Source organism: Pollachius pollachius (assembly GCF_949987615.1).
Source record: "Pollachius pollachius genome assembly, chromosome: 3".
In the NCBI taxonomy this organism is placed as follows: Eukaryota; Metazoa; Chordata; class Actinopteri; order Gadiformes; family Gadidae; genus Pollachius; species Pollachius pollachius.
The window spans coordinates 2,617,511-2,642,710 of NC_136936.1; the positions used below are offsets into that span (position 1 = coordinate 2,617,511).

Here is a 25,200-nt window from a genome sequence, read left to right on the forward strand (position 1 = left end):
CCCCTTCAACCCATACACACGCTGACCCGCCACACTTCGTATTTCTCACGCAGAGAAATGACCAGGATAGCGCTCATCAATTTGGGTAACAAGTAGGACTCAAATGGGTTTCCCCTACGTAGGGTGACCAGACGTCCTATTTTGCCCGGACATGCCCTCTTTTTGAGACACTTTAAAAAAAAATTGTGGCGGAATTTCAAAATCGTCCGGGATTTTATTAAAGCCTCATACATGTTCAAATTGAATTTGCGTTGCTTTCCTCTGGGTCGTTCACTAACTAGTTAGGCTACTCCCTCCCCTACTCATCTCTGTTCGCTTTGCATTGGTGGAGGTGAGTAGGGGGAGTGGTTAAGTAGAGCCTTCAGATTGGATGGTTTGACTTACTTAGTTACCGTCATGTTTTGTATTTTCTTTTTCTTTTTTTACCATTGTTTTATTGGGACAAACATTGACAAATTTCTATCTATTGATAAAGTTTGATAAAGTTATATCTATTTAACAGAAAGAAACACTTGGTCATACTTTACACACTTTACCACAGCATTTGCCTAGTGAATGCCACCGATATATTTTAAGCATTTGACTGAATGCCACATAAATATATAATGTTTTTTCACGTTTGCAGCGTTTTAAAGTCCAGGGAAAAGTTTATGCCTCTACTGGTGTTGCTTAAGCCAATAGCCTTTTGAGGCAGTGTTGTTTCTGAATATTAGTGTTAAGGGCCAATAATGCTTACTATCATGCATTAGTCACCATGTCTGTGGACACACATGTATGCAGTCACATGTTAATATACAGAGCTGGTTAGGGTTTGGGTTAGGTTATGGTTAGGGTTTGGTTAGGGTTTAGAGTCAGGGACAGAGCTGGTTAGGGAGGACTTGTTTTACTCAAACCTCTTCACTTGCTTTCTGAATGGTGTCGAAATTTCGACACCATTTATTGGGAGAATGTTTCACTGAACAGAGAATGTTACACAGAAATTCATTCCTACTTTGACTTTTTCAGCATGTTTGGTGCAGTTGGTTTAGTGAAGTCACTTAACTCGGCTAATGTCAAGCTGAACTCCTGTAATACAGTGAATATATGTCATGCATATTATTCAACAATAAAAAAAAAAGAATTATTTTGAAAAGTAAACTTGCAATTGTTACACAAAACATTTATTCACAAACATAATTTGCGTGTGCGCGCTTCGATTTCCCTGAAAGCACGTGACAGAGTGCCGGGTCCTGTGAGTTTAGAGGCTATAAAATCTACAGAAGGCTGCAGACCTTATTTAGTGATGAGACATTTCAATATCTATCTACGATGTGATAGGATATAAAGTTATAACAGCTTACGGTTGGTGTGATGGTTTAGGTAAGGGATAATGTATAGAACACTTATTTTCGATAATGACCGGCGACGTTCTATACATTATCCCGCTTATTAAAAGGCTACTTGCCAAAACGAAAATTAACTTCACATGGTGTGTCATTTTACAATTTATTTGTTAACAGCATTCGTAGTGTTGATCAGCAGAGAAATAGTCCGCCAAAGACGTTGACGTCGCTTAGCAACCGAATACGCTGGGGTTGAAAAGTTACCGGACTACTGGCGGAGTGGTACGAAAGACAGACAAAAAATCCACTTTCCTTGACAGCGTTCATTATATGCTTAGCAACAGTGAATTATCAAAAAATAATTACTGCCCGAAGTTGTGAAGGCCCATGCAAGTGAACGGAGCGTTCCACAGCATTGAGAAGAGCCGTCTAATAAGTTAGGGATAATGTATAGAACGCCGGTCATTATCTGGAAAATAAGCCCCGACAGGGCGAACAGGACACCGATGCGCAGCGGAGGTGTCTTGCTTCGCACTGAAGGGCAAAGCAAGACAAGTCTATGAGTCAAACTTCATTTATCAAGTATATTAGTCATAGTCAAGTCTATGAAGCAAGTCTATGAATCTTCCAACAGAAATCAATGGATTTACAAAAAGTCAAATAAAACACGACATAAACTGTATTTCGCTATGATACTTTATTTGGAACATCGACTACCACTAACGATTCGGTGAGTTGCACATTTCTGAAAAATAATTCTCCCCGATGGGGAGAATGTCGGTCTTGTCCACGCCAGTCGCAGGAACGTGACGTCACATACGAGACATGTAGTCTTTCTCATTGTGTTTTCTCTACAGCCTTTAACTGAACAATTGCACAATAAACGGTCAAACTCTTGACATGAAAAATTATCATTTAAATCCACAAACAACATATGTCTATTCCGGGGCATATAAAGACTGGGACCAGAATTTTTTTTACTTTCTCTCCATTGAAACCCATTCAGATTTTTCGATCTCATAGGTCCCATGGGCTCTACCGGAAGGGGCATGACTTCGCCACTCTATTGAACTCGTGCAGGTTCGAACAGAGTGACACACAAACACACACACACACTTTTAAGGGGTTTTTCACCCGCTCCGTATCCAGCTTATTCCCCGCTAAAGGCATCCGGGCTGCTAGTATGCAGCGAGCTGGGGCTCTCATGTTCCCCCCTGCGGTGTATTCCTTGTCCGCATCCCCTGCCATCCAGTTGTCATACGGTTCATGCAGACTGGCTTTGAACGGCTGATTCCATGGATGTACTTTGCGTGTGCCGTGTTTTCCCGCCGATGTGGCGATGCTGTATGGTTATGCTGTTGAGAGCTTAAATAAATGGACAATATAAGTTGACTATGAACAATTATTGAAGTTTAACATTTTGTTAACATTTTTTGTCAACTGACAGATGCAATATTGTAGCCAGTGAAAACCGCAACATTTTGATGTGTACATTCATGGGCAGTTTTAGAATCATTTGTTGCAAAATGTTGCAAAATTTATTCTCTATGCATAGCGCCTCACGTCGATATTGCTGTTTCGATATTGCTGCTCTTGTTTGCACAGTTTCCGGAGACCCGCAGTGAATTCAACCCGGTCCACTTGACATCAGGTAGGCCGTGACAGTGTTTATTTGGCTACAGGCTTTTCTAATGTCTCATTTTTGCTGCTGCTGTATGTGTTGACATAAGTTCACTTTCCTATCCTTAAAGGAGAAATCCGTTGTAAAAATAATCTCGGATATGTTTCTAAACATATCCCAGATCCATTGGCCCCCATGTCCTGCTGAGCTGTCCTCGCCTCCGCCCCTCAAAATGCCGGCTAGTGATGCTGGGTGAGGTGAAGTCTCCTAGTTTTAGTAAATCGACCTGGATTACCCTCTAGTCTATATCATAGTACTTTCCTTTCAAAATACATTTCACGTCACCAGATAATTAATATAGGACTGGTTACCCTGCGTCCCAATGGGGGGAGGGCCCTCAAAGCCTGAGATGTAAAGTTGTTTTTTGTTTGCAATTTCTTATTTCTAAGTCAATAATATCCAAAGTAACTTTGGCTGAATAAAACATTTAAGTGACTAAACTTTGTAACGAAAAAAATAGTGGTGGCTAACTGTCACCCCTTACATAAGGCACAAAATGGTTTATTCCAGCGCTGCACGTGGATTCCCCAAAACAGTAACGCTGAGTGTCTGATTGAGTGACTGCTAAAGCTGGAGCGCTGATTTGCACCAGGATGGGCTCGTCCTTCCCCAAGAAAGGGAAATCGGGTCACATAAAAGAAAATAAACTAGGAAAGAGAAAATCAAGCTAAGGGAAGCAGCATGTTACCCTGAGGCTGAGAGGGCTATTCCTACCCAGAGAGGCTGGGTGGGGTAGTCCTACCTAGAGAGGCTGGGGAGGGGGGGGGGGGGGGTAGGCTACAGCGTGTGACGACCATAAGGCGGTCTTAAAGGTGCAATCAGAACCTGTTGGTCTGCATCGGGTAGAAACACGTGGTGGAAAAGAGAATAATCCAACCAATTAGAAACCTGCAAAATAAAGGTTAAAGGTAAAGTGTTAGGGGAGCGATAGCTGCTGGACCCAAGAGCAGAACACAGAGACAGGACAGGAGTTGGAGTGAAGGTGAACAGGTTTATTTGGTGTAACCAGGAGTGAGGCAGGGGGCAGGCTGGAGAGTCAGGCGCTTCAGGCTGGAGGGAGTGAAGCGGGCAGGCTGGAGGTGTAGATCAGTGGCGTCACTATGCTGTTTTATTCGGGGCTAGAGCCCCGGATATTATTTAATTAGCCCCGAATAGGATTTTTGGTTTGAAAAAATAAACAAATAAAAATAAAAGTATTTATAAGTAGCCTAGTCTAGAATGTCCTTCTGGCAAGAGAAAATACAGTTTAAAAACATAACCTGTTTACCACCTCAAGTGAATTAACCTATCCTAACCCCAGTCAGATCTATGTGTTTGTGTGTGCGTGTGTGTGTGTGTGTGTGTGTGTGTGTGTGTGTGTGTGTGTGTGTGTGTGTGTGTGTGTGTGTGTGTGTGTGTGTGTGTGTGTGTGTGTGGTCCGTCTCACTTGTATTCGTTTTACTATGAAATAACTTGAATGGAACTTAAAATGTTTAGGGATAAGCAGGACAGCCGTCAGGTAGCTATTAAAAGCTATAATAAACCTCGTATTTTGTTTATTTAGGTAAAGCATTATGAACGCATTTGCACTCTCTGGGCTAAGCCCCGGATGTTTATGAAACCTAGAAATCCCCACCCAAATCTACGCCCTTGAGTAGAGGCAATAAAAATACAGAACGACATGCGAGGAAGAGAGACGGAGAAGGGAGGAAGGAGAGGAAGGGATTAGAGGGCAGAAGGAGACGAGAGAAGGAGGAGTAGTATTTAGTGACCAGAACTGTATGGAGTGTATCTATTGTTTGTGTGTGTGTATCTATATAGTTTGTATCTATACTAAGTTAATCTTTGGTGTGTGTCTATTTTGTGTGTTTATCTTTATGGTGTGTATCTATATGGTGTGTATCTATGGTGTGTGTGTATCTATATGGTGTATACCTATGGTGTGTGCATGTATCTATATGGTTTGTCTCTATCGTGCATATATGGTTTGTATCTATATGTTGTGTGTATCAATATTATGTGTGAATCTATATATGTGTATCTGTGGTGTGTGCGTGCATATGGTGTGAATCAATATGGTGCATTGGTGTGTGTCTGTATGGTGTGTGTCTGTATGGTGTGTGCGTGTGTGTGTGTGTGTGTGTGTGTGGGTGTGTGTGTGTATAATGGTGGGCGATGACTCTAGTTTAACCAGTGAATGAGGCTCTCTGGTCTCCTTGATGAAGGCTTCCTTCTCACTCCTCAAAAGGCCGTTGAGGATGCTGCCAAGTTACGGTTGCTATGGAGACGGCATCTCGCAGAGAGCAGATGTTCTCGTGTGGAAACATCGCCCTCTGCTGTCCACATTCGCTCACTACACACAGCGACGCAAGATCACACGTGACTTCCTTTTCACCAACTTGACATCAAAAAGTAGTAAAAGAAAAAGTAGTAACACACACACACACACACACACACACACACACACAAAGTAAGGTGCATTGAATGAAGACTTTGTTCGTTTTGAAGTATGAATCTAAATTTTTAATTTAAGATCAAACACAGAGCTGAAATAGACTCTCAATGTTACCAAGGCGACCAGAGGGCGCCGAACCTGCGTTGAGTTTTACTAATTGGCTCACCTGCCGTAGCTCGCGAGCCAAGTGTTTTTCTTAATTGGTTAATTGGTTGCATCTGGTGCGTTTCACTTAATAGGGAACCGGACAGTACGTTGGTGTCCTCCACTGTTCAGCGTCTCCCAAATGTGGTATGTTGTTGTGTTCCCAGAAACCAGAACGTGTGTGTGTAATGTTCTGTTGAGCACTGTTGTGATGTATTTGTCATCTCTTCCTGTTTCACAGATTAAAGAATTTTCGAAGTAAAGAGGAGCATCTCATCTGGACCTGATGTGAGTAGAAATGTGTAGCAAAGCACAAATGTATTGACTTGTATGTTGAATATAAATCACTGACGATGTTTGAAGGAAATCGGGGATTGTGGTGGTTTAACTCTAATTTAAATAATGATTCTACCTGAAAGTAACATTTTAGAGACTATACATTCAAACTTGTCAAAGTAAGAAGTAAATCACTCTTGACTAATGACAGTCAAATAATTAGTATAATTTATATTAAAAAGCTGGATTAGTTAATTATCTTAAACATTATTTAAAAGTAGATGTTGATCTGTGGGACAGTGCCAAGTTTGGGGGCAATAATGAGTAAACTGTTCGTTCCTTCAAAGATCTATCGTGGATATTTAACTGCAGTTCTGTGAGTATCCCAACTTAACCATGAAGATGAACTGTGAACTGTAAGTCATTAGTTTCTCATTACTCTTGGGCACATTGATGTATTTTGGCTTCATGGTGAGTTAACCCGTTAGCTGAAGGTTGATCTGAGTAGTGAGGATGTTTTATTGGTTCATTCGTTACTTAGGCGTTTGGTTTATGTTGGTTTTAATGGTTTGTTAAAATGGTTACAGGTTCTAAGTTATTGTTGAAAGCTGGAGTAATGGGTTGGGTTCTGATGTCTTCAGACTTCTTTCTAGCTACTCTCCTGAGCTCTGCATCTTCATCACATGAGTGTTGCTTTACTGATGAGGGTGTGGTCTAATTCATTGGGGAAAAAAAAAATCCTCTGCTTTCCTTTACAAAAATATGTATTAAACTTCTGTCAAGTGTTTAATACAAAATTAAACTTCTGTAAAGTGTTTTAATTGACAACGTCTGACAACGTCTCAACTACATGGAAGTTAACCAAATTGAAAATCAATGTTATGTTAGCTAGATAGTCCAAGCTGAGTTAAAAAACGAGGCTAATTGTGCTTCATCATGTGGTACGTTTTGCGTCACATGGTACGTTTTGCGTGCCTGCGTGCCTTTTGAAGGCGCTTGCGGACATTTTTCTGCGCACAGTTGAAAGGAGAAACGAAGAGGAGTCGTTTACTTGAAAAAAGGTGAGCATAAATTCTTAAACATTTAATGTGTTTTGTCGTCCATGATACTCGTTTATTGTAAACTCAACTGAAATTTATATACACGACATGCCAACACAATTAATATCAGTAAACTTTAGTAAAAATGGAATCACTGTGGGAGTGTGTGTGGATGATGGCCGGTTTTAATAGCCTCACCTGGCGGAGTCTGATTGGACTCTGGGGCTGGGTGAGGCTGCACAGTTGTTGCATATTGTATAATGCATATTGTATGATGGCTGGTTTACAGGTTAAACCAGCCATCAGACACACACACTCCGGAGAACTACTGCATGGTAGGGGAGCCCTCTTGTCACGTTAATAATCATAATTTTGCAATAAACCAACACCACCACCCTGAGTGTAGTATTGACGTCTGGTACGATTACATTAATATAACTCCACCATTCTATAACTCAAGGAACGTAAAACTTTTAATAAAGACGATGCGGACCACAAGTCCATGAACTGGCACAGAGGATTAACAGCAGGAAACCTAGAATGACAAAGGTGCATGTAACGACCCAACAAGGGAACAAATTAAGTTAACATATATATATATATATATGGGGAGAGACAGGGAATGAGGGGAAGGTGGGAAGATGGAAGGAAGGACGGTGAGGGGAATGGGGCGATCTCAGATGGGAGTGGCAGGATCTTTGAAGAGTCAGAGGACATCCGGGGGACAGGTGGAGAACAGCAACTAGAGGAGTAAAACACTTCCTTAAGAGATCACACAAACTATTGAAGTAAATCACTGCCATGTGTCTATTTGAAATTGCTTGATTCATTAATGAAATAATATTGGCTCCATAGGGCCATTTTTAATGTCCCAATAGAGGAAGGACCTCCTATAACAGATCAGATGGCACACTTCCCAGTGTGACCAATAGAGGTCGCTGCAGACACTTCTTTGAAAGATCACACAAACTATGGAAGCAAATCGCTGCCATACGTCTACTGCTACGTGTGGTCAAAATCATTATCAGGGTTGAAATTAGCAATAACTTTGAGGTAGGCCGACCCAGCATTTCTTTACGTTTTTAACTCTGTGGCTTTATTAAAACATGTTTTCAACCTCACTTTGCACTATAGAACTCAACGCATTTCCTGCAGGGAATCCGTTTTTCAAGTTTGCCTTAATAAAAGCTTCATAAAGTGGTTATCTATCTAGCCATAATGTTGGTATATGACTGCACTACCCACAATCTAGCTAATGTTAACGTGTAACACGACGTCTATGATTGGTAGTCATTGTTACCATGGAAACGTTAACCCGTGCCCGTGAAAGTAAATACAGTAAATACATTTCTGATGTGACACGGTTTATTAGAAATGAGGGAAGAGTGTCCAAATGAGGGAAAACCAGTACAAGTTCGGCCATGTACTGGACTGTGGTGTTTGTGAGGGCCAGCTTGAAAGAGAAGAAATACAGGGTTGAGGTGAGTTTAGCAGGCCGGCTAGTTAGGTAGCTGACTTGAGTTGAACTAATCATCTCATTATCATGCTCCAGTGAATATTAAAATTCACTGCAGTTCTAGTTCACTGCAATTCTACCTCCTGGGAGTTTCCCCGTGGGGGCGACAAGGGCCGCCACTCTGCAGCTTTGATCAGCAGCAGACTGTGGGGCAGAAGGACAATCTCCTCTGGCATGCTCTGAGGAAGGGGCGGCTGGCGGCAAGCCATTTTGGAAGTGTGCTGATTGCAAAGTGTGTCACTCCTTCCCCCATTTCTAAGATCTGGGAATCAGGAACTGCATGGAGTGCTGGCTGTACAGTGGGGTACAGCTAGTGAGCAGAAAGGGAAACAGGCATTTGAAGAAGCCACGGGCATGAAGGTTAGAGGGTCTGGTTTGTGGCTGGCTGATCCTGGGTGCCCCCCCGAGGGTCTGGGGGGAGAGACAGACATCGTTGAGGTGAAGGGCCCATTCCGGTGGAGGGACCACACGGTTCAGCACTCAGTGCAGAAGAAGTCCTTCTACCTTCATCAGGAGGACGGAACCTGGGAAAAGGGACGCTAATGATCCAAAACATCCAAGGAGAACAATGGGTATAATGAAGGTAATTATACCTTCCTTTAGTGATATCATTTGTTGTGTTCCTTTTTTAAATTTTGCTGAAAGCGATTCAAACACTGAATTCAAGTACATTTCATTTCATTGTGGTGAGCTCTGCCAACTGGAACTTACTCATCCGAATGAATCTTAACTCCTGTAAATGGATTCTGGATTCAGTAAAGCACAGCAGAGCTGCACCACCACATCAGCGTCGCTTCGCAAGGTGTGCGGAATGAAACGCAGGATTTTCAATTCTTTAAAATGGGCTTTTGCCCTTTCAACATGGATCCTGGTCCCTGCAATGTCTTTAGTTAGTTTGATCACTCTTTTCCAACCTGCCATGATTCAAAAATGGGGGGGATGTTGACACTGACTCCTTCTGGCAGAATGGCTCAGATTAGAAATCCCTTATCAGCAAGTATGAGATCACCTGACTTGAAGACCTCCAGGATTCCACGATGGCCTTGTCAGAACCCGATCCACGATACAATTTGCTGCATACACGTGTTGTTTGTATGTGTACGTAAACATACGTACACATACACAAACAAATACACAGATGTAGTGGCAGTGCAAGTACAATTTCTGCAGGAATGGTAAGAATTCTAGTCTGTAAATGTAAAACTATGGCCCAATCCCAAAGTGAGCCCTGAGGACTAAGGACTCACAGACTTAATTGGTCTCAGGTGCTAATTAACTTAAAGATCGCCTATTATACTACTTTTCTTGTCTTAATTTCTTATTAATGACTCCTATAGAGCAACCTAAAACTATGTAGATTTTCGGGAAACTCTTCGTCTCATCTGGGTGCTTTCAGCGTTCTCTGTCAACACTCGGCTTCGTCCTTCTCCACCCCCTCGCCCCCCCTCCTGCCTACCCCACTCCGTTGTGATTGGCTACCTTCCGGAAGAGCATGTTGCAGCATTACCATACATCGAAAATCTGGATTGTTCTACGTAGATAAATCCCGGAAATTTGAAAAAGTGAATGGCGACCGGCGTCCCTAGTGTTTAGCGCTCTGCCTCCCCAGACGGTCAGCAGGGAATACGTCTAAATGCATGTACGTCATTATTTGACACTTTAGTATGATTAAACATGACTATAAATCATTATAACAACATTTATAGGTCATAAAAGTCGAAAAAGCGTAATAGGTGCTCTTTAAGTGAGTGTGTGAGGCCACATGGGCTCAGATAGGTATATATGGGATAGGGACAGCAATTCACGAGAGCACATGTTACCTTGGCAAAGTTTAATGACAAAGATGTTGCTGACACTTGCCGGTTAGGGAATTTTCTTTGAGTTTTCTTTAGTTTTTTTGTCAATGCAATGAAAGTAATCGGCTACAGCAATTTATTGATATTAGAAAATATAATTTTCAGTTTTGAATACTTCATCATAAAGGATGTATTGAATAATTGAGGTGATTATTGGCCTACACATACTAATCAGTCAGTACGGGCTACATTTGGCTGAATTATAAAAGGTATAAGTGGTAAGATGAAGAGCCGTTAGGGAGCCAAGAGAGCCGGCTCTTGTTGGTGAGCTGATCTAAATGATCCGGCTCACTAAAAAAAGGCAGAAATTCCCAGCTGGTCACGCATTGACAGCATGGACTTATTAAAGAAAGGACAGCGGATTAAAAAGTGGCGCCCATTCTTTCCTATGAACACTGCTCAATGGCGCAGGGCTACATCAAGGAGAGATTTGCTTCCCCATCATGGGAGCCAGCCACGCCCTAGTGCATGACGTGCCGGATGCAGAAATACTCTCGTTGTCTAGCATTGTTAGCATTGTAGCATCATAAGCGAGAGGTCTGTGAACACATCCCGCGGCGACTTTAAGTGATATAAAGTCAACACAGTGCCTAAAAACCATCAACTTCATTCATGATAAGTAAAAGGAAAATTCTCAGACACGAGACGTTAACGGAGCCGTGCACTGAGCCCTCTCGGATGTCGGGCCGAATCAACATTTGTTTCACTACGACTCCTTTCGGCTGCCCATCCCTAAATAAATAAAATGGCTAATAAAACGCTTGAGGAGGCGTTTTAAAAAGAGAAAACTTACATTTTATTAGTACATGGTATAAAGATAATTATGAGCCTTTGATTGATATGCAGACATTTTTTGCGGAGACACATTCCTGTTCCCCACTATAGAGCTCGTAAGTCCGCCCCTTCCAGTAGACCCTCATGGGACCTATGAGATCTTAAAATAGGAATGGGTTTCAATGGAGAGAAAGTAATTATTTTCTGGTCCCAGTCTTTATATGCCCTGGATTATACGTATGTTTGTGGATTTCAATTATAATTTTTCATGCAAAGAAAACAAAATAAAAATTGCAAAGGAGTCTAATGTTAGGTTTTGTGTGAGGCCGCTTTGTGAACTACAGCCCCTCGTTGCTCTCGACGCAAATGATATACGTCACCACCACTCTGGTACAGACATGGCGATCTCTGCTCCACTTCACCGCTGTTTTCCAAGGGGAGGATAACAGCATCGAAAGAGGTGAAAACCATTATAAGTCGGGGCATGTGTAGATTTTCAGTTATGCCGATGGGGAGATTGTCGGTCTTGTCAATGCCAGTCGCCGGGAGCGTGACATCACATACGAGACGTGTAGTCTTTCTCATTGTGTTTTCTCTACAGCCTTTAACTGAACAATTGCACAATAAAAGGTCAAACTCGTTACATGAAAAATTATCATTTAAATCCACAAACATGTGTAATTCAGGGCATATAAAGACTGGGACCAGAAAATTATTTATTTCTCTCCATTGAAACCCATTCATATTTTACGATCTCAGAGTTCCCATGGGGGTCTACCGGAAGGGGTTGACTTACGAGCTCTATTGAAGTGAACGGCGATATCTACTTCGGGACCTCCATGAATTGAGGGACCCGTCCACAGCACGCTAAAACAGCTGCAATACCAGGCTTGGCCGCTGAGCACTGGTGGATTGCGGAAGTATGCACTACTCCTTGGGGCTTGATTGACAGTAGCGTCGTCTTGTTTGCCTTCCTAATTTCCGGATTTCCCTATGGTCTCCGCGGTAAACGTCACAACGCTTTGAACTGTGGGTAACTCCCTTAGGTGAAGTCTGCACTGATATGGACTCACAGAAAGGGCTCGGTAAGTGTGGACTCAAACCCTCACGCCCTTTGGATTTTGACATTGGGACAGCCCTACAGCCTTAATAATTTAAGGAGCAGCAAAGTCTGTGAGTCCAGACATTGGGATAGGGCGTATAGATCATATCTTACAAGTAGAGGTCCTTTTACATTGAGCGCAATTTTATACCCATGTCAATATAATAATTACTAATCATTGAGCTGAATGGGACTAATAGCTTTACACTAATGTATCCCGTTATCTATTGAATGCTGTTGAATTATATTAATGTCACTAAAGTTTTAGTTGATATAGAATATATTGGACAATGAAGCAAGAAGGCAGCCTTTCCCACAAACCACTTTTATTTTTCCCCAAACAGACGTCTGAACCTTCCTGGCTCGGTCTCAGAAAGTTAACATAATATATATAAAAACAATGAACTGACACAATCGTAGTGAATTGTTAAAAATAATCATTCTTGCTTTAGCACAATGTCAACTTGTTTCGGAAACAAGTTGTTCCAGTCATCACAACCATCCATACCTGTCTATAGGAGGTACCTAAGGGGAACAGCTTAGTACTAGCAGAGGAAGGAGGACCTATTCTAAACATGATAATTACTTTACAAGGTCAAGACATTTGGAAAAAGACTGCAGACTGAAAACTCATCTCGTTTCTGTAATGTAGCACTTAAAGAAGCTTCCTTATTGAACGCATTTCATGTACTTGCACGATTCCTGCTCTTTTTGGGTTGCATCTTCCACTGTGGAATGCAATTACTGTAAGTCGCTTTGCACTTAAGTGTCAGCTAAATAAATGTAATGTAAAAGTAAAGAATTGAATAAATCTGTCCATATTTTGAATTTTTGTGGAAGTGGCCGATAACACTAACCTGACTCTCGCCAGATGAATTTCGTTCCACCTAGCTCTACTCATCCATCTAGGATCAATCCATTGGATAGGTGTTTTAGAACGATGGGCCATAACAAAAATCCTTGAATATGATTGGATAAACCACTTGTCCGTCATCTTTATTGATGTGGTACTTCAACCACTCACATCAAAACCAACCCGTGACGCTGATGAGAGCGTTTTCTGATGTTCTTTTAAAGAAAGAATATTCACTAGATTGGACAACACGGATGAAATGGCATCAATGTTGACGCTTGCTTCCTCGATGCGAGCCGCCATTGTTGTCTGAATCAAAACAGTCCCTTGTCCGCTATGTCACATCTATACAAATCCCGGCCTGGCGGTCCTGATCGGCTCGACCATTAAATCTGGTCCCCAAATCCCACCCAACGGGAGCGATCCCAGATGGATGAGTGGAGCTAGGTGGAACGAAATTCATCTGGTGAGAGTCGGGTTACGATAACACAGCACAGGGTCGCAACTGATGCTAACGCTTCAAAAATGCCTTGGCAGAGTATGTGCATCCTGACCACTGGTGGAGCAAAGCTGCATGACCAATTGTGCCATTTAAACAGTTTATACGGTAAAGATGGACTCGACAAGAGCCTTACTCTTACGGCTGCTTGCACTTTTGAATAATCTTTCTGTCGTCATCATCTGGCTGTATCCCAACAACCAGGATGCATTCACAGACAGCTTCACTGTTTCAGGTAATTCTGCATATCTTCATTGTTTTCTTTGGACAGAGCCATCTAGTTGACTATCGCACTTCGTCCAGCCTGAGGAAGCAAACAGACAGGTCCTTAGTGCACATACAAAAACCAAGTTCAACTCCATTGCAATTGCAACCACATTACAATCCTTCCACAAATAATATTGAATGTAAACTAATGGATCCTGTAAAAGAGGGGAGCTGCTCAAATGGTCTGGACGTTCACTGTGTGGGTGAAGTACATTACCTGTCAATAACTGATGAGTCTCGACCGGTAGGTCCTCCAGGTCTTCCAGACCTTTCAGCAGGTCCTGTGCTGTGGCCTTCCCTGATGGTCTTCGGCGCGTCCACAGCACCAACATCTTCAGCTTCTGCATGGCCGGAGATCGATGTTCTGCCTTGATGTCGTCCAAAGCTTTGGTCGTTAGCTCCAGATGGATGGCAACCTGCTCCCACTCATTTCCCAGCGTTTTGGCCACATTCATGAGCTCCTTTTCAGTCAGAGACTGCCCTGTGGAGCCAGTTTCAGTGATGCTGTCTGAAAGACAATCCACATACAGGCAGATCAAGACATCTCAAAAAATAGAACACTCAAGAAACATACTTCTTACTCTTTCGTACTGAGAGCAATCATTTGATTCAAAACATGACACCCGCTCACCTGACCTATCCGCCATGCAAGGTTTCTTATTGGCCACTTCTTCTGATTTACTTCCATTTCTTTTCCGGCCTCCATTTCCTGAAGCAAAAATTAAATGGGTTTACGGCAGTGGTGGCTGCTGGTCTTTCAAAGAGAGGAAGCTCATCTTCGGCCTACATTATAGAAATTGTCTATTTATATGTAAATTCTGCCCTGTTCCCTTTCAAGGAAATGCTCTGTGACCCTGTGATACCAACTAGCTGTCTTTTCCAGTGACTTTACCATTGTCCTCTCAATGGCCAGCAGAGCTAGGCTAGTTAAACGGCCTTGGCCCATTGTGTTACGGGTGTAGGACTTGAGCCGCTTTAAACAGGAGAAGCTCCTTTCTACACCTGCAGATGTAGCTCCTATTGTTGCCATTAATGAGAACAGTTTATAAAGCTGAGGCATTGCACTGTCCAACTCCATTGTTAAGGGTTGCAGATAAGGACCCAGGTGCAGACCAGATGCATTTGGCAAAAATATTGATTACTTTTCTTCAGGATTCAAACAAAGGGTAGACAGGACAAAAAGTCAATATTAGAGTCAAAAGTGTAACGCCCAAAAGATCCAGGCAAAGTTCCAACATAGAATGAAAAATCCAAAAACAGAAAATCACAAGGCAGAGCATTCAATTGGTAGAGCAAAAACGGGCAGGTTATCTCACCAAACTTTCTGGTACAATCTGACAAAGCCTAACTGGTGGGCTGAACTTAAATGTCAGAGGGAGAACAAATCATTGGCAGAGAGAAAACAAGGGACAGGGAAAACCCAATCAGGACAATGAGCAGGCTAATGATCAGGTGTGGCCGACAGAGTCAGGTGTGGGCGGGGTTCAGGACAGTAACAAAAGCACATGGCAATGCAAACAAAAACATTCAACAACAATTCCACAATTCCACCAGCAGGGCAGGCAGAGTCCATACAGGATGCTAACATCCATGCCTTTAGGAACGCCCAAGAAATCACACAGCTTTCCCCTGTCAACCTGTAAGTCCTGATCTGAATACAGGATTGAAGTTCAGACCTCAGGCTCCCTGAATCAAAGTGATGGCCAACTACCAAAACGATATTAAACTTGAACAAGGAAATGTGGGAATTCTGTTAAACTGAAACAAGGAATTCTGTGTATAAGTGTATGAAATGTACTATGAAAATTGTCTAGCAATTTCGCCAAGTAAATATCAAAAAATAGGTGTGTCTTTCGACTCGCTTGCAAAATCGCGATGGGACTGAGGACTAAAGAGAGCTCCGGCGACGTTTTATTGTTCAAAATCGCTGTCAATCAAACGGCAACTCAGTCTTTCGCAGACCCTCCAATCATCACGCAAAAGCCCAGCGTCCAGGCCAGCCCGCTCCTCCATTCAACCACAGAGACGCTGAGCGTCCGTGGGAGGGACATAATCGCAGCACAATTCATGACTGTCGACGCACTAAAAAAAGTTGTTCTATGCAGCCCCATTGAAGTCGATGGACGCTGACCTTCAACAAGCAAATGCACTGTGACGCTATGGGAATTTATGAGAAGGAAATCTAGTCAGTCGACCTGCGATAAGCAGCTGATTCTGAACAAACTCGTCTTCGAGATGGACGTTTTCTAACGCATTTTTAAACAATGAAACACAACAGTATATATTTTACCATTTAATTTTTTAAGTTTTAGGGGAAGCCAAGCTTCCCTTGTAGTCTTAGAGAAATCGCCACTGGTTTAAAGGGTTAGGGTGAGTCTACAAACCTGTGAAAAGCCTATGAAAGGTGTCCGGTCGAATCAGCATTTTTAGAAGAAAATATGTAATATGTTCTCAGAGGAGCCAAGGAACACAGCAAAACCCTTACCTTTGTTTTGTTTCCTTGGCTTTACCAACGTCTTGTCTTTAGTTCCTAGGATATGTAAAAGGATCGTCAATCCATCTTACAATGTCAACCATAAACCTTCCAAGTGTAAAGTTTTATTCCACACAAATGTTATCCAGAGTGGACGATAATGAATCACTGGATCCCAGTGGATTAATGGACGAAGAAGCTCCCCTCTTGTCAAAGCAAAGCTGGTACTGACCATTTCTTTAAAAAGTACATTCATGGTAACAACTCACCCACACCAGCAGGAGAAGAGATAAGACCCAGGGTGGAGCATAAGTCAGGGTCCCTCTTCTTCATACTATCAATCATTATCCGACTTGCTTTCTCCCCTTTACCGATCACCATATATATCAGACACCGTGCTCGGTCCTTTGTGGTCTTCTCGTTCTTCATCACAGAGTCCTTGTCCTCAGTAATGAACACTTTCTGCTGCCAAAGGTCATCCAGGAGACCTTTGATAACTGAGATTTTAACTTTCTTCACAAATTCACAACGGACCCTTTGAAGCTCCACTGGAAAAGAAATCAAAAGGCAAAATAAAAATGACGGCATGGAAACAGGATAGTTGAGGCAGGGTGTTCAACACATTGTTCAGAATTGTGGACCACAGAATTCAGGAGACATTGATTAAACTCTTCTTGACCTCTGTATATTTTAAACCGTTTGTCGTACCACCTTGTCCCCCACAACATATCTCATCAATAAGATGTTTGTTTGCTAGACTTGGTTTGATCAAAATATGCTACATTAAGTTCACTTTTCCATAAGTATAAGCAGTTTCTCGTTATATAGTTAGTCAAGTGAGATGCGGTCGGTGAGGTGTTCGGTCTTGGGCCAGCTCGGTCAAACGTTGTCCGTTGTCTGTGCTCTTAATGTAGCCTATATCACCAATGTTTGGAGGCCTACTAGTTGGCCCAATGTTTAAAGTACAGGTAGGTAGGTGTGTACTGCTATGCATTAATATTTACATTTATCTCTTCATAGACCATACAGCAAAGGTACTAAATATTATAGTCATACACCAACTGTAGTAGGCTGGGCTAGGGCGAGCCTACAAACCTGTAACAAGCCTATGAAAGGTATCCGATCAAATCAGCATTTTTAGAAGAAAATATGTAATATTTTCTCAAAGGAGCCAAGGAACACAGCCAAACCCTTACCTTTTTTTTGTTTCCTTGGTTTTACCACCGTCTTGTCGGGTATATGTCCTACGATAATGAGAAGGATCGTCAGTCAGTCTTACGATGTCAACCATAAACCTTTCAAGCAGTGGGGTGGGTCAATAGAGGGCGCCGCCCCTCCGTGAAATATTCACTTGAATATATCTGCCAACTATGAATCAACTATTATAAATACAAAATAAATCAACAAAAATACATGACGTTTATTTTCGTTTAATTGTGTGATAGACCGTACTTGCACTGCCAGCAACCATTTAAATGCTTCTGAACTTCAATGATTTGGGCTAGGCTAGTTATTGGTCATTCGAAATAAAGCCCTCCTAAGTCTGGGGCGCCGGCCACGTAGATGACAATGTAAGCTCGCTAACTTTTTGCTGTCTTATCAAGCAGAGACAGCATTTAAAGAAAATTCGCCCTCGGATCGCACCCGTGTGCGCCCCAGGCCAATGGTATTGCTTTTCTTTTTTGTAATCACCACATGATTGGACAATTCAGCGAATCAATCAAATAGGCTACCTCCCTCAGCAGCAATCGCGCAACACAAATACATGTAGAGAAGAGATAGATCGCTAACTACCATAGAGTTGTAAGCACCTTCTACCCTTTTCAGTGGAGGAATTGGACTCCCCAAGCAACGTTATACTTAAAAAACCTTCGGCCTGTAGCATATAAGCAACATGAAGCAACTGTCCCATATTTCTAACTGCATTTGAAGTAGACATTGAGACTCACAAAAAATGGACGCTATAGGACAGTGATCATGATTTGTCTCAATATGAGAATAGGCATTTTTATTTACTCAGGACCAGGCCTGGAATTTCGTGATTTTAGGGGCAAGGCCACATGGCTTGCAGCGGGGCAATTCTTTTTCGGGCACAAAGGCCACATGCCAGGGCATCAAGACCTTAAGTTAAAAAACATGATTTTGATTTCCCTTAAATAGACAAATCCATTTCTAAAAGCATTAACAACTTTTTAATAAACAGCGTAACACTTCTAGAGAAATTGTTCATTGTTTTGCAGTTTTTATCTGCATCTTGAAGAACCCTTTTGCAATAATTCTCCACTTCTTTTTCAAAAAGAAAATAAGTTGAGTGAATTTGTTGAATTTTGTTAAATGTTAAAACTGTATTATTGTCTATAAGATTAGAATTTGCCATAAATAATATATATTTTTTAAATTACACATTATAATAACGATTATGTAAAAATGACAATAACCCTCCCTCTGGGCATACGATTTTCAGAAGGGCATCACGGCCAGATAGCGGGGCCATGACGACCATGGCTGTCGTGGCCCTGCTATCTGGCTATCTGCCGCCGGTGAAATTCCTGACCTGCTCAGCACAAATACTCACTATTTCTCTCTCTGGAAGTTATTCTACAAAGTCCTGCAATTTCTCATATTATTACTATAAACTGCTTTTGAGTTGGCAATCCTTGATCAACGTTTGAATCACTGTATGACAACTAGAAAAAGTCCTGTGTATGATGTATGTTTGAAACAAGCCAGTGGTTTAGAATTTATATCCCAGAATCCCCAAAAGATATTCCAGAAAGCCACACACCTTTGACCTTGGTAAAAAAAAAGATGTATGGTCTTATGTTATTATATGATTTACTTTTTAACTGGTGTGTGTGAAATGTATTTTTTCAGGGAAGAACTATGATATACGTTCTCCCCACTGTTTTGGTCTGCACTATATTTTAAGCGCATCCATGTGATCAACTCCTTATTTTACAATCAGTGGGGAGAACGTTCTTGCTAGTTGTTCTTGGACAAATGAACTTGAAGGTCACAAGCACGCAGGACGCTGTTGACAGTTTGAGACGGGGCGTTCTGGCTGGTATTGTGCACAGCAGAGGACGCCTGCAGTCCTCCAAAATAGCAACCAGGCTTTATCACCGAAAACAATTGAAGCTCAACCTACTCCTCAACTGTACACAAAAAATATATAATGTCTACTTAAAACAAAAAGAACCCTTTTATACTGCTTCTGTAGTTTGTTTGATAAAATAAATGTTATACAGTTGTTGGCCTGCTTCCCTTCAACCATTGTAGTCCGCCGTCTGCCCTGTTAGCTGCAGTGGTCTGTGAGGCGAGAGGGTCTGAGAGAGCTACTGGACGGCCAGCTAGCTAGTTTGCCCCAAAATTCAAAATCTGCACAATTGATTCCTCGCCTAAAACTTTATCAGAAGTGAATTAATTGATGAAATAGCATACAGAAAAAAAATATTGCGTTCTTGGTCTGCTCTGTTGTTTACCACTCCGCGCTGGAATGCCGAAATTAATTCTGGGGCAAAATGCATAAGCATGCGTCCAACCTGCCTTAGTCTATAATTTAGGGAATTCACTTTGAATACCCCCTATTTAAGAAATATATCGCATCTGTTTTCAACTGCAGAGAGTTAGCGGCGGTGGCATAGTGGATTAGTATAAGACCCGAACGCCAGCAACCAGGGTTTAAATCTCGCCAGTCTACCATCATGCCTTTTACCCCCGTAGATGTGGTGCCAGCACGGCCCAATATGGGTTCAAGTTTGAAATAAGCACAAAGATATAATTCCATAACCTTAAGTATTGAATAAGTATTTCATATGCATGATAATTGGGACCTTTTAAGCTTCACATAAATGCGTGTCACTTGGGAGACGAACCCTGCACGCAAAAATTCAAGACTGACGCGCTACCTCCACTCTGTCTCTCTCACCGAGACACAATGAGCTAAGCATTGTCTACATGTAACAGGGTGTAATATCCCTTTAATTATAATTACATAAAAATTGCCTTTACAGTTTTATTACCTGAAGTTTAGCTTTCCAGCTGCCTTATGTGCCCCTTTCTATTTGATATTGATTTTGTTCTTTGATTTAGCTCCACCTCCTTCTGTACTCCCGCCCAAATTTCTGAGAACCCCATAAGTTTCCTGCCCTCTTCCCTTTTGTTCTGATTCTCTTGGGAAGAGGAGTTGGAGGATTGTTTAAGGGCACTTTCTGAAAGGAAGCTGTTTTATATTTATCTTCAGTGCCAAACAATAAATGGACGTCAGATTTCCCGAGTCCGGACTGAGATCCTGGGTCACGTCTTGACTTAAGAAAAATACACAACGCAGATTCAGCCGGTCACATACATAAGGATGATCAAATAGAAAACCTGCTCCCGACGGGTTTGGTTGAGAGCATAAGTCACCATGGTGATACAGCAAAGCTAAAAGAGATCAACTTTCGTGTCCCAGCTAACCCAGACTTTGAGCGCAACATACCTCGCTAACCCACTAATTGAGGTTCGTAGTACAGGCCACTGGATTACTGTTCTCCTGTTTCCCTGAAGTTAGGGGGTAAGGCCATATGACACCATCGACATGTAACCGGCGACAACAGACCATTACTGTAAAGTAAACTATGGATATCTCTGGGTTTGAACATTGTTGGAAACACTTTAGATTTGTCAAGTACACAACTCAACAGAATAAATAACATAGTATATTTAATGCGTAAATGTTACATATATGGGCCTTTAATATCTGAGCGATTTTATTATAGACGTGATTCTTGGACATTTTAACTGATCAATGTTGGATTGCATCAGAGACAAGGAGGGTTATTAGTAGAACAGCCATTTAAGAATGCTTCATTGTGCTACTTTTACATCAGTCTTTCGTAGAATAACATTATGTACCCTATGTTTCTTTTGTCATCTAGAACCACACACACACACACACACACACACACACACACACACACACACACACACACACACACACACACACACACACACTATGAGTTCTATGACCGGGCTACGGACGCAAACACATCCATTAGGAACTATGTCTGACCAAGTGTTCTCCAGCCTTGGTCATTTGAGAAGCTATAGAAGATTGTGTGGACTATGTTGGGTTCCATAAAATGTCAGTCATGTGAATGATTTGTACGAAACAAGCCATAGGTTTGGAATTGATATCCCAGAATCCCAACAGATTCCAGAAAGCAACACACCGTCGACCTTGTTTAAAAAGTATGTATTTATAAAATGAGTTCTTATTATGTTATATGATTGATGTATAATGTATTATGATGATGATTATTTATCAACTCACCCTGCATCCCGTCAATAGCAGGCATTTTGAGGGGCGGAGGCGAGGACAGCTCAGCAGGAAGGCCCCCCTGTCCGCTACTGCGTGACGGCTTCCTCTTAACAGGTTTAAAACAATTCTTTTCAAGTCCTGAAAGACAAATCAAGAGAAATTACAGATGGTTTTTTTTTTCCTTTTTCAACTCAAGCACAATAATAAATGGGCTTGTTTGCGCGATAGACTACAGACTACTCAAATATTATTTAAACACAATTATTCAAAATAACACCTGGAACAAGAATAGGCTGTAAAATGCTGTGGAAACCCTGATGGCTACTTGTCCTGCCTTTTCATCTCAAGCTTTGAGGGCCCTCCCCCATTGGGGCCCTTGGTAACCAGTCCTGCTCCCCCCCCACTATGACGCCCCTGTGTGTGGGTGAAGTACTGTACCTAACTGTTTAGTCTTGGCCGGTAGGTCCTCCAGGCCCTTCATACTCAGCTGGTCCTTTGCTTTGGCCTTTCCTGGTGAGCCATTGCAGCTCTTCCTTTTGGTTTTTACACCTGCTTCTGAGTTGGAAATCCTTGGTCAACTCACTTTTGTATCACTGTATGACAACTCAGCACGACGTATGGTTAAACTGACATAATATGAACCGTATATTATACAGATTAAACAGATTTGACATAGACTGTAGATAATAAAGATTAAACAGATTTCACACAGACTGTGTAAACATAAAAAACAACCTGCCTAAGTAAAGTCTTTGTGTCAAAAACTGCATTAGCTTGGTGTCTGGCCTGAGCCACTTGACAAAGTACCACAGCGTAGTAAGCTAGATTGCTATTGACTTATCATATCAATACATTAGGCCTCTACTGGATTACTGTTTTTGTGAGTTTCCCTGAAGTTACAGGGTAAGGCCATATGACGCCATCGACGTGGGACCGACGGCAATGTTTATGTTGACTGCTACTACTCCAATGCTAACGCCTTTATTAAGTTGGTTCACAGTTGTCATCCCTTTCCTACTTTATTTTTTTTTATGTGACCCAAATTTCCGTTTCTTGGGGAAAGACGTGACTATAGTGGTGCTAATTAGTGCTTCATACTTAGCAGTCACTCAGTCAGTCACTCCATGCAGCTGATCGTTGATCAGCTTTGTTACTGTTTTTCGGGAATCTACGTTCAGCGGTGGAATAAACCATTTTGTGCCTTCTGTAAGGGGTGACAGTTAGCCACCACTATTTTTTTCTTTGAAAGTTTAGCCACTTAAACGTTTTATTCAGCCAAAGTTACTTAGGATATTATTTACTTAGAAATAAGAAATTGCAAACAAAAAACAACTTTTCATCTCAGGCTTTGAGGGCCCTCCCCCCATTGGGACCCAGCGTAACCAGTCCTATATTAACTATCTGTTGACATGAAATGTATTTTGAAAGGAAAGTACTATGATATAGACTAGAGGGTTATGCAGGTCGACTTACTAAAACTAGGAGACTTCAACTCACCCAGCTTCCCGTCAATAGCAGGCATTTCGAGGGGCGGAGAAGAGGACAGCTCAGCAGGAAGGCCCCCCTGTCCTCTACTGCATGACTTCTTCTTAACAGGTTTAGAACGATTCTGTACATGTCCTGAGAGACAAATCAAGAGAAATTGCAGATGGATTATTTATTTATTTTTTCATCTCAAGCACAATAATGAATGGGCTTGTTTGTGTGATTACAGACTACATTCGAATATTATTTAAACACAATTATTCAAAATAACACCTGGAACAAGAATAGGCTGTAAAATGCTGTGGGAAACCCTGATGGCTACTTCTCATGCTTTTTTATCTCAGGTTTTGAGGGCCCTTGGTAACCAGTCCTGCTTCCATCGACAAGTGACCGACGGCAACGGACCATTACTGTAAAGTAAACTATGGACGTCTCTGGGTTTGAACATTGTTGGAAACATTTTGGATTATGCAAATACACAACTCAACAGAATACATAACGTAGTATATTTATGCATAAATGTTACATATTAGGCCATTAATATCTGAGGGATTTATTATAGACGTGTTTCGTGGACATTTTAACTGATGAATGTTGGATTTCATCAGGGCAGATGCAAGTGTTGGCAGGGCCTGGTTCTGGAACACTGATAGTAGTACCTAACCTGCCTTCCCATAATATGTTGCTTCTTTCCAGCGTCACCAGTTAACTTATTAGTTGCAAAGGCGATTTGATGGCCACACTGGCATTCAGGGATATTTTTTATGTTGACTGCTACTACTACTACGCCTTACTGAAGCTGGTTCACAGTTGTCATCCCTTTCCTACTTTCTTTTCTTTTATGTGACCCCAATTTCCCTTTCTTGGGGAATGACGTGACTATTGTGGTGCAAATTAGCGCTTCATCATTAGCAGTCACTCAATCAGTTACTGTTTTTGGTAATCTACGTGCAGCGGTGGAATAAACCATTTAACGCCTCCTGTAAGGGCTGACAGTGAGCCACAACTATTTTTGTCCATACGAAGTTCGGTCACTTAAACATTTATTCAGCAAATTTAAAAAGTATTTACGACATGATTTACTTGAAAACAGAAAAAACACCTTTCATCCCAGGCTTTGAGGGCCCTCCCCCCATTGGAGCCCTGTGTACCCAGTCGCCCCCCCCTGTGACGCCTGTGTGTGTTTGGGTGAAGTGCGTTACCTTTCAATAACTGACGAGTCTCGGCCGCTAGGACCAGGCCGTCCAGACCTCTCAGCAGGTCCTGTGCTGTGGCCTCTCCTGGTGGTCTTCGGCGCTTCCACAGCACCAACATCTTATATTTATCATGAATCAAAGATTTATGTTTTTTCCTGATGTCGTCCAGATCTTTGTCCTCCAGCCCCAGGTGGAGGGCTGCCTGCTTCCACTCCTTTCCCAGCGTTTGGGCCACCTTCAGGAGCTGGTTATCGGTCAGATCCTGCCCTGCGGAATGGGTTTCATGGTCTCTGTCTGGAAAAAGATGAAGACAATTCACACACAGGCAGGTCAAGTTCCACCGATCGAGATGATGTACCACTCAACCAAAATGTAGATATTACCACTTTAGAAATGGGTGTGAGGGGTTAAGGTGAGGCTACAAACCTGAACCAAACCTATAAAAGGCATCCTGTCACACTAGCATTAACACCAATGAGCCAAAGAACACAGCACCACCATCAACAGCACACACACACACACACACACACACACACACACACACACACACACACACACACACACACACACACACACACACACACACACACACACACACACACACACACACACACGTATGTTTGGTACATGAGCTGAAACTAAAGCACCCTCAAAATAGGAATGCATTAAATGATCTTAAATGTAAGTATAACTTCAACTTGAAATCATCTTAACTTAAAGAACATCAATCGGAGAACTATGTACAGTCCAAGCCAGCTACACGAGTACATCATGAATCAAATCTCAACAACTGGTGCAGAGGTTAGAGTGACAGGTCTGATGAACCTCCCTCACCACTAATTACTATTGGATAGGTGTCCATCTCCCAGCCCTAATACTAACCCTAACCCTAATAATATTAACACTAACCCTTCTGTTGAAACAAAATGTCAGCTCAACCTCACGTATATTGGTATTGATTGACCCTTGTAAAAAAATAT

General features: G+C 42.0%; 1 protein-coding gene across 6 annotated transcripts in view; it reads right to left on the minus strand.

Moving 5' to 3' along the window:
* Positions 1 to 12,454: 12,454 nt before the first annotated feature.
* The window catches only part of LOC307072887 (uncharacterized protein), a 34,398-nt gene continuing 21,652 nt past the window's right edge, over positions 12,455 to 25,200 (minus strand). For 4 of the 6 annotated variants that reach the window (XM_079732442.1, XM_079732438.1, XM_079732439.1 and 1 more), the window contains 10 exons: positions 24,227 to 24,514; positions 23,037 to 23,159; positions 21,978 to 22,094; positions 21,552 to 21,677; positions 17,434 to 17,481; positions 16,507 to 16,785; positions 16,250 to 16,294; positions 14,396 to 14,473; positions 13,982 to 14,272; positions 12,455 to 13,801 (listed from right to left, as the gene is read on the minus strand). In XM_079732442.1, the coding sequence (XP_079588568.1) occupies positions 13,749 to 13,801; positions 13,982 to 14,272; positions 14,396 to 14,473; positions 16,250 to 16,294; positions 16,507 to 16,785; positions 17,434 to 17,481; positions 21,552 to 21,677; positions 21,978 to 22,094; positions 23,037 to 23,159; positions 24,227 to 24,514 (1,448 nt within the window). In that variant the 3' untranslated portion in view covers positions 12,455 to 13,748. The remainder of the gene's footprint in view (positions 13,802 to 13,981; positions 14,273 to 14,395; positions 14,474 to 16,249; positions 16,295 to 16,506; positions 16,786 to 17,433; positions 17,482 to 21,551; positions 21,678 to 21,977; positions 22,095 to 23,036; positions 23,160 to 24,226; positions 24,515 to 25,200) is intronic. The other 2 variants (XM_079732440.1, XM_079732441.1) reach the window with 2 other exon arrangements.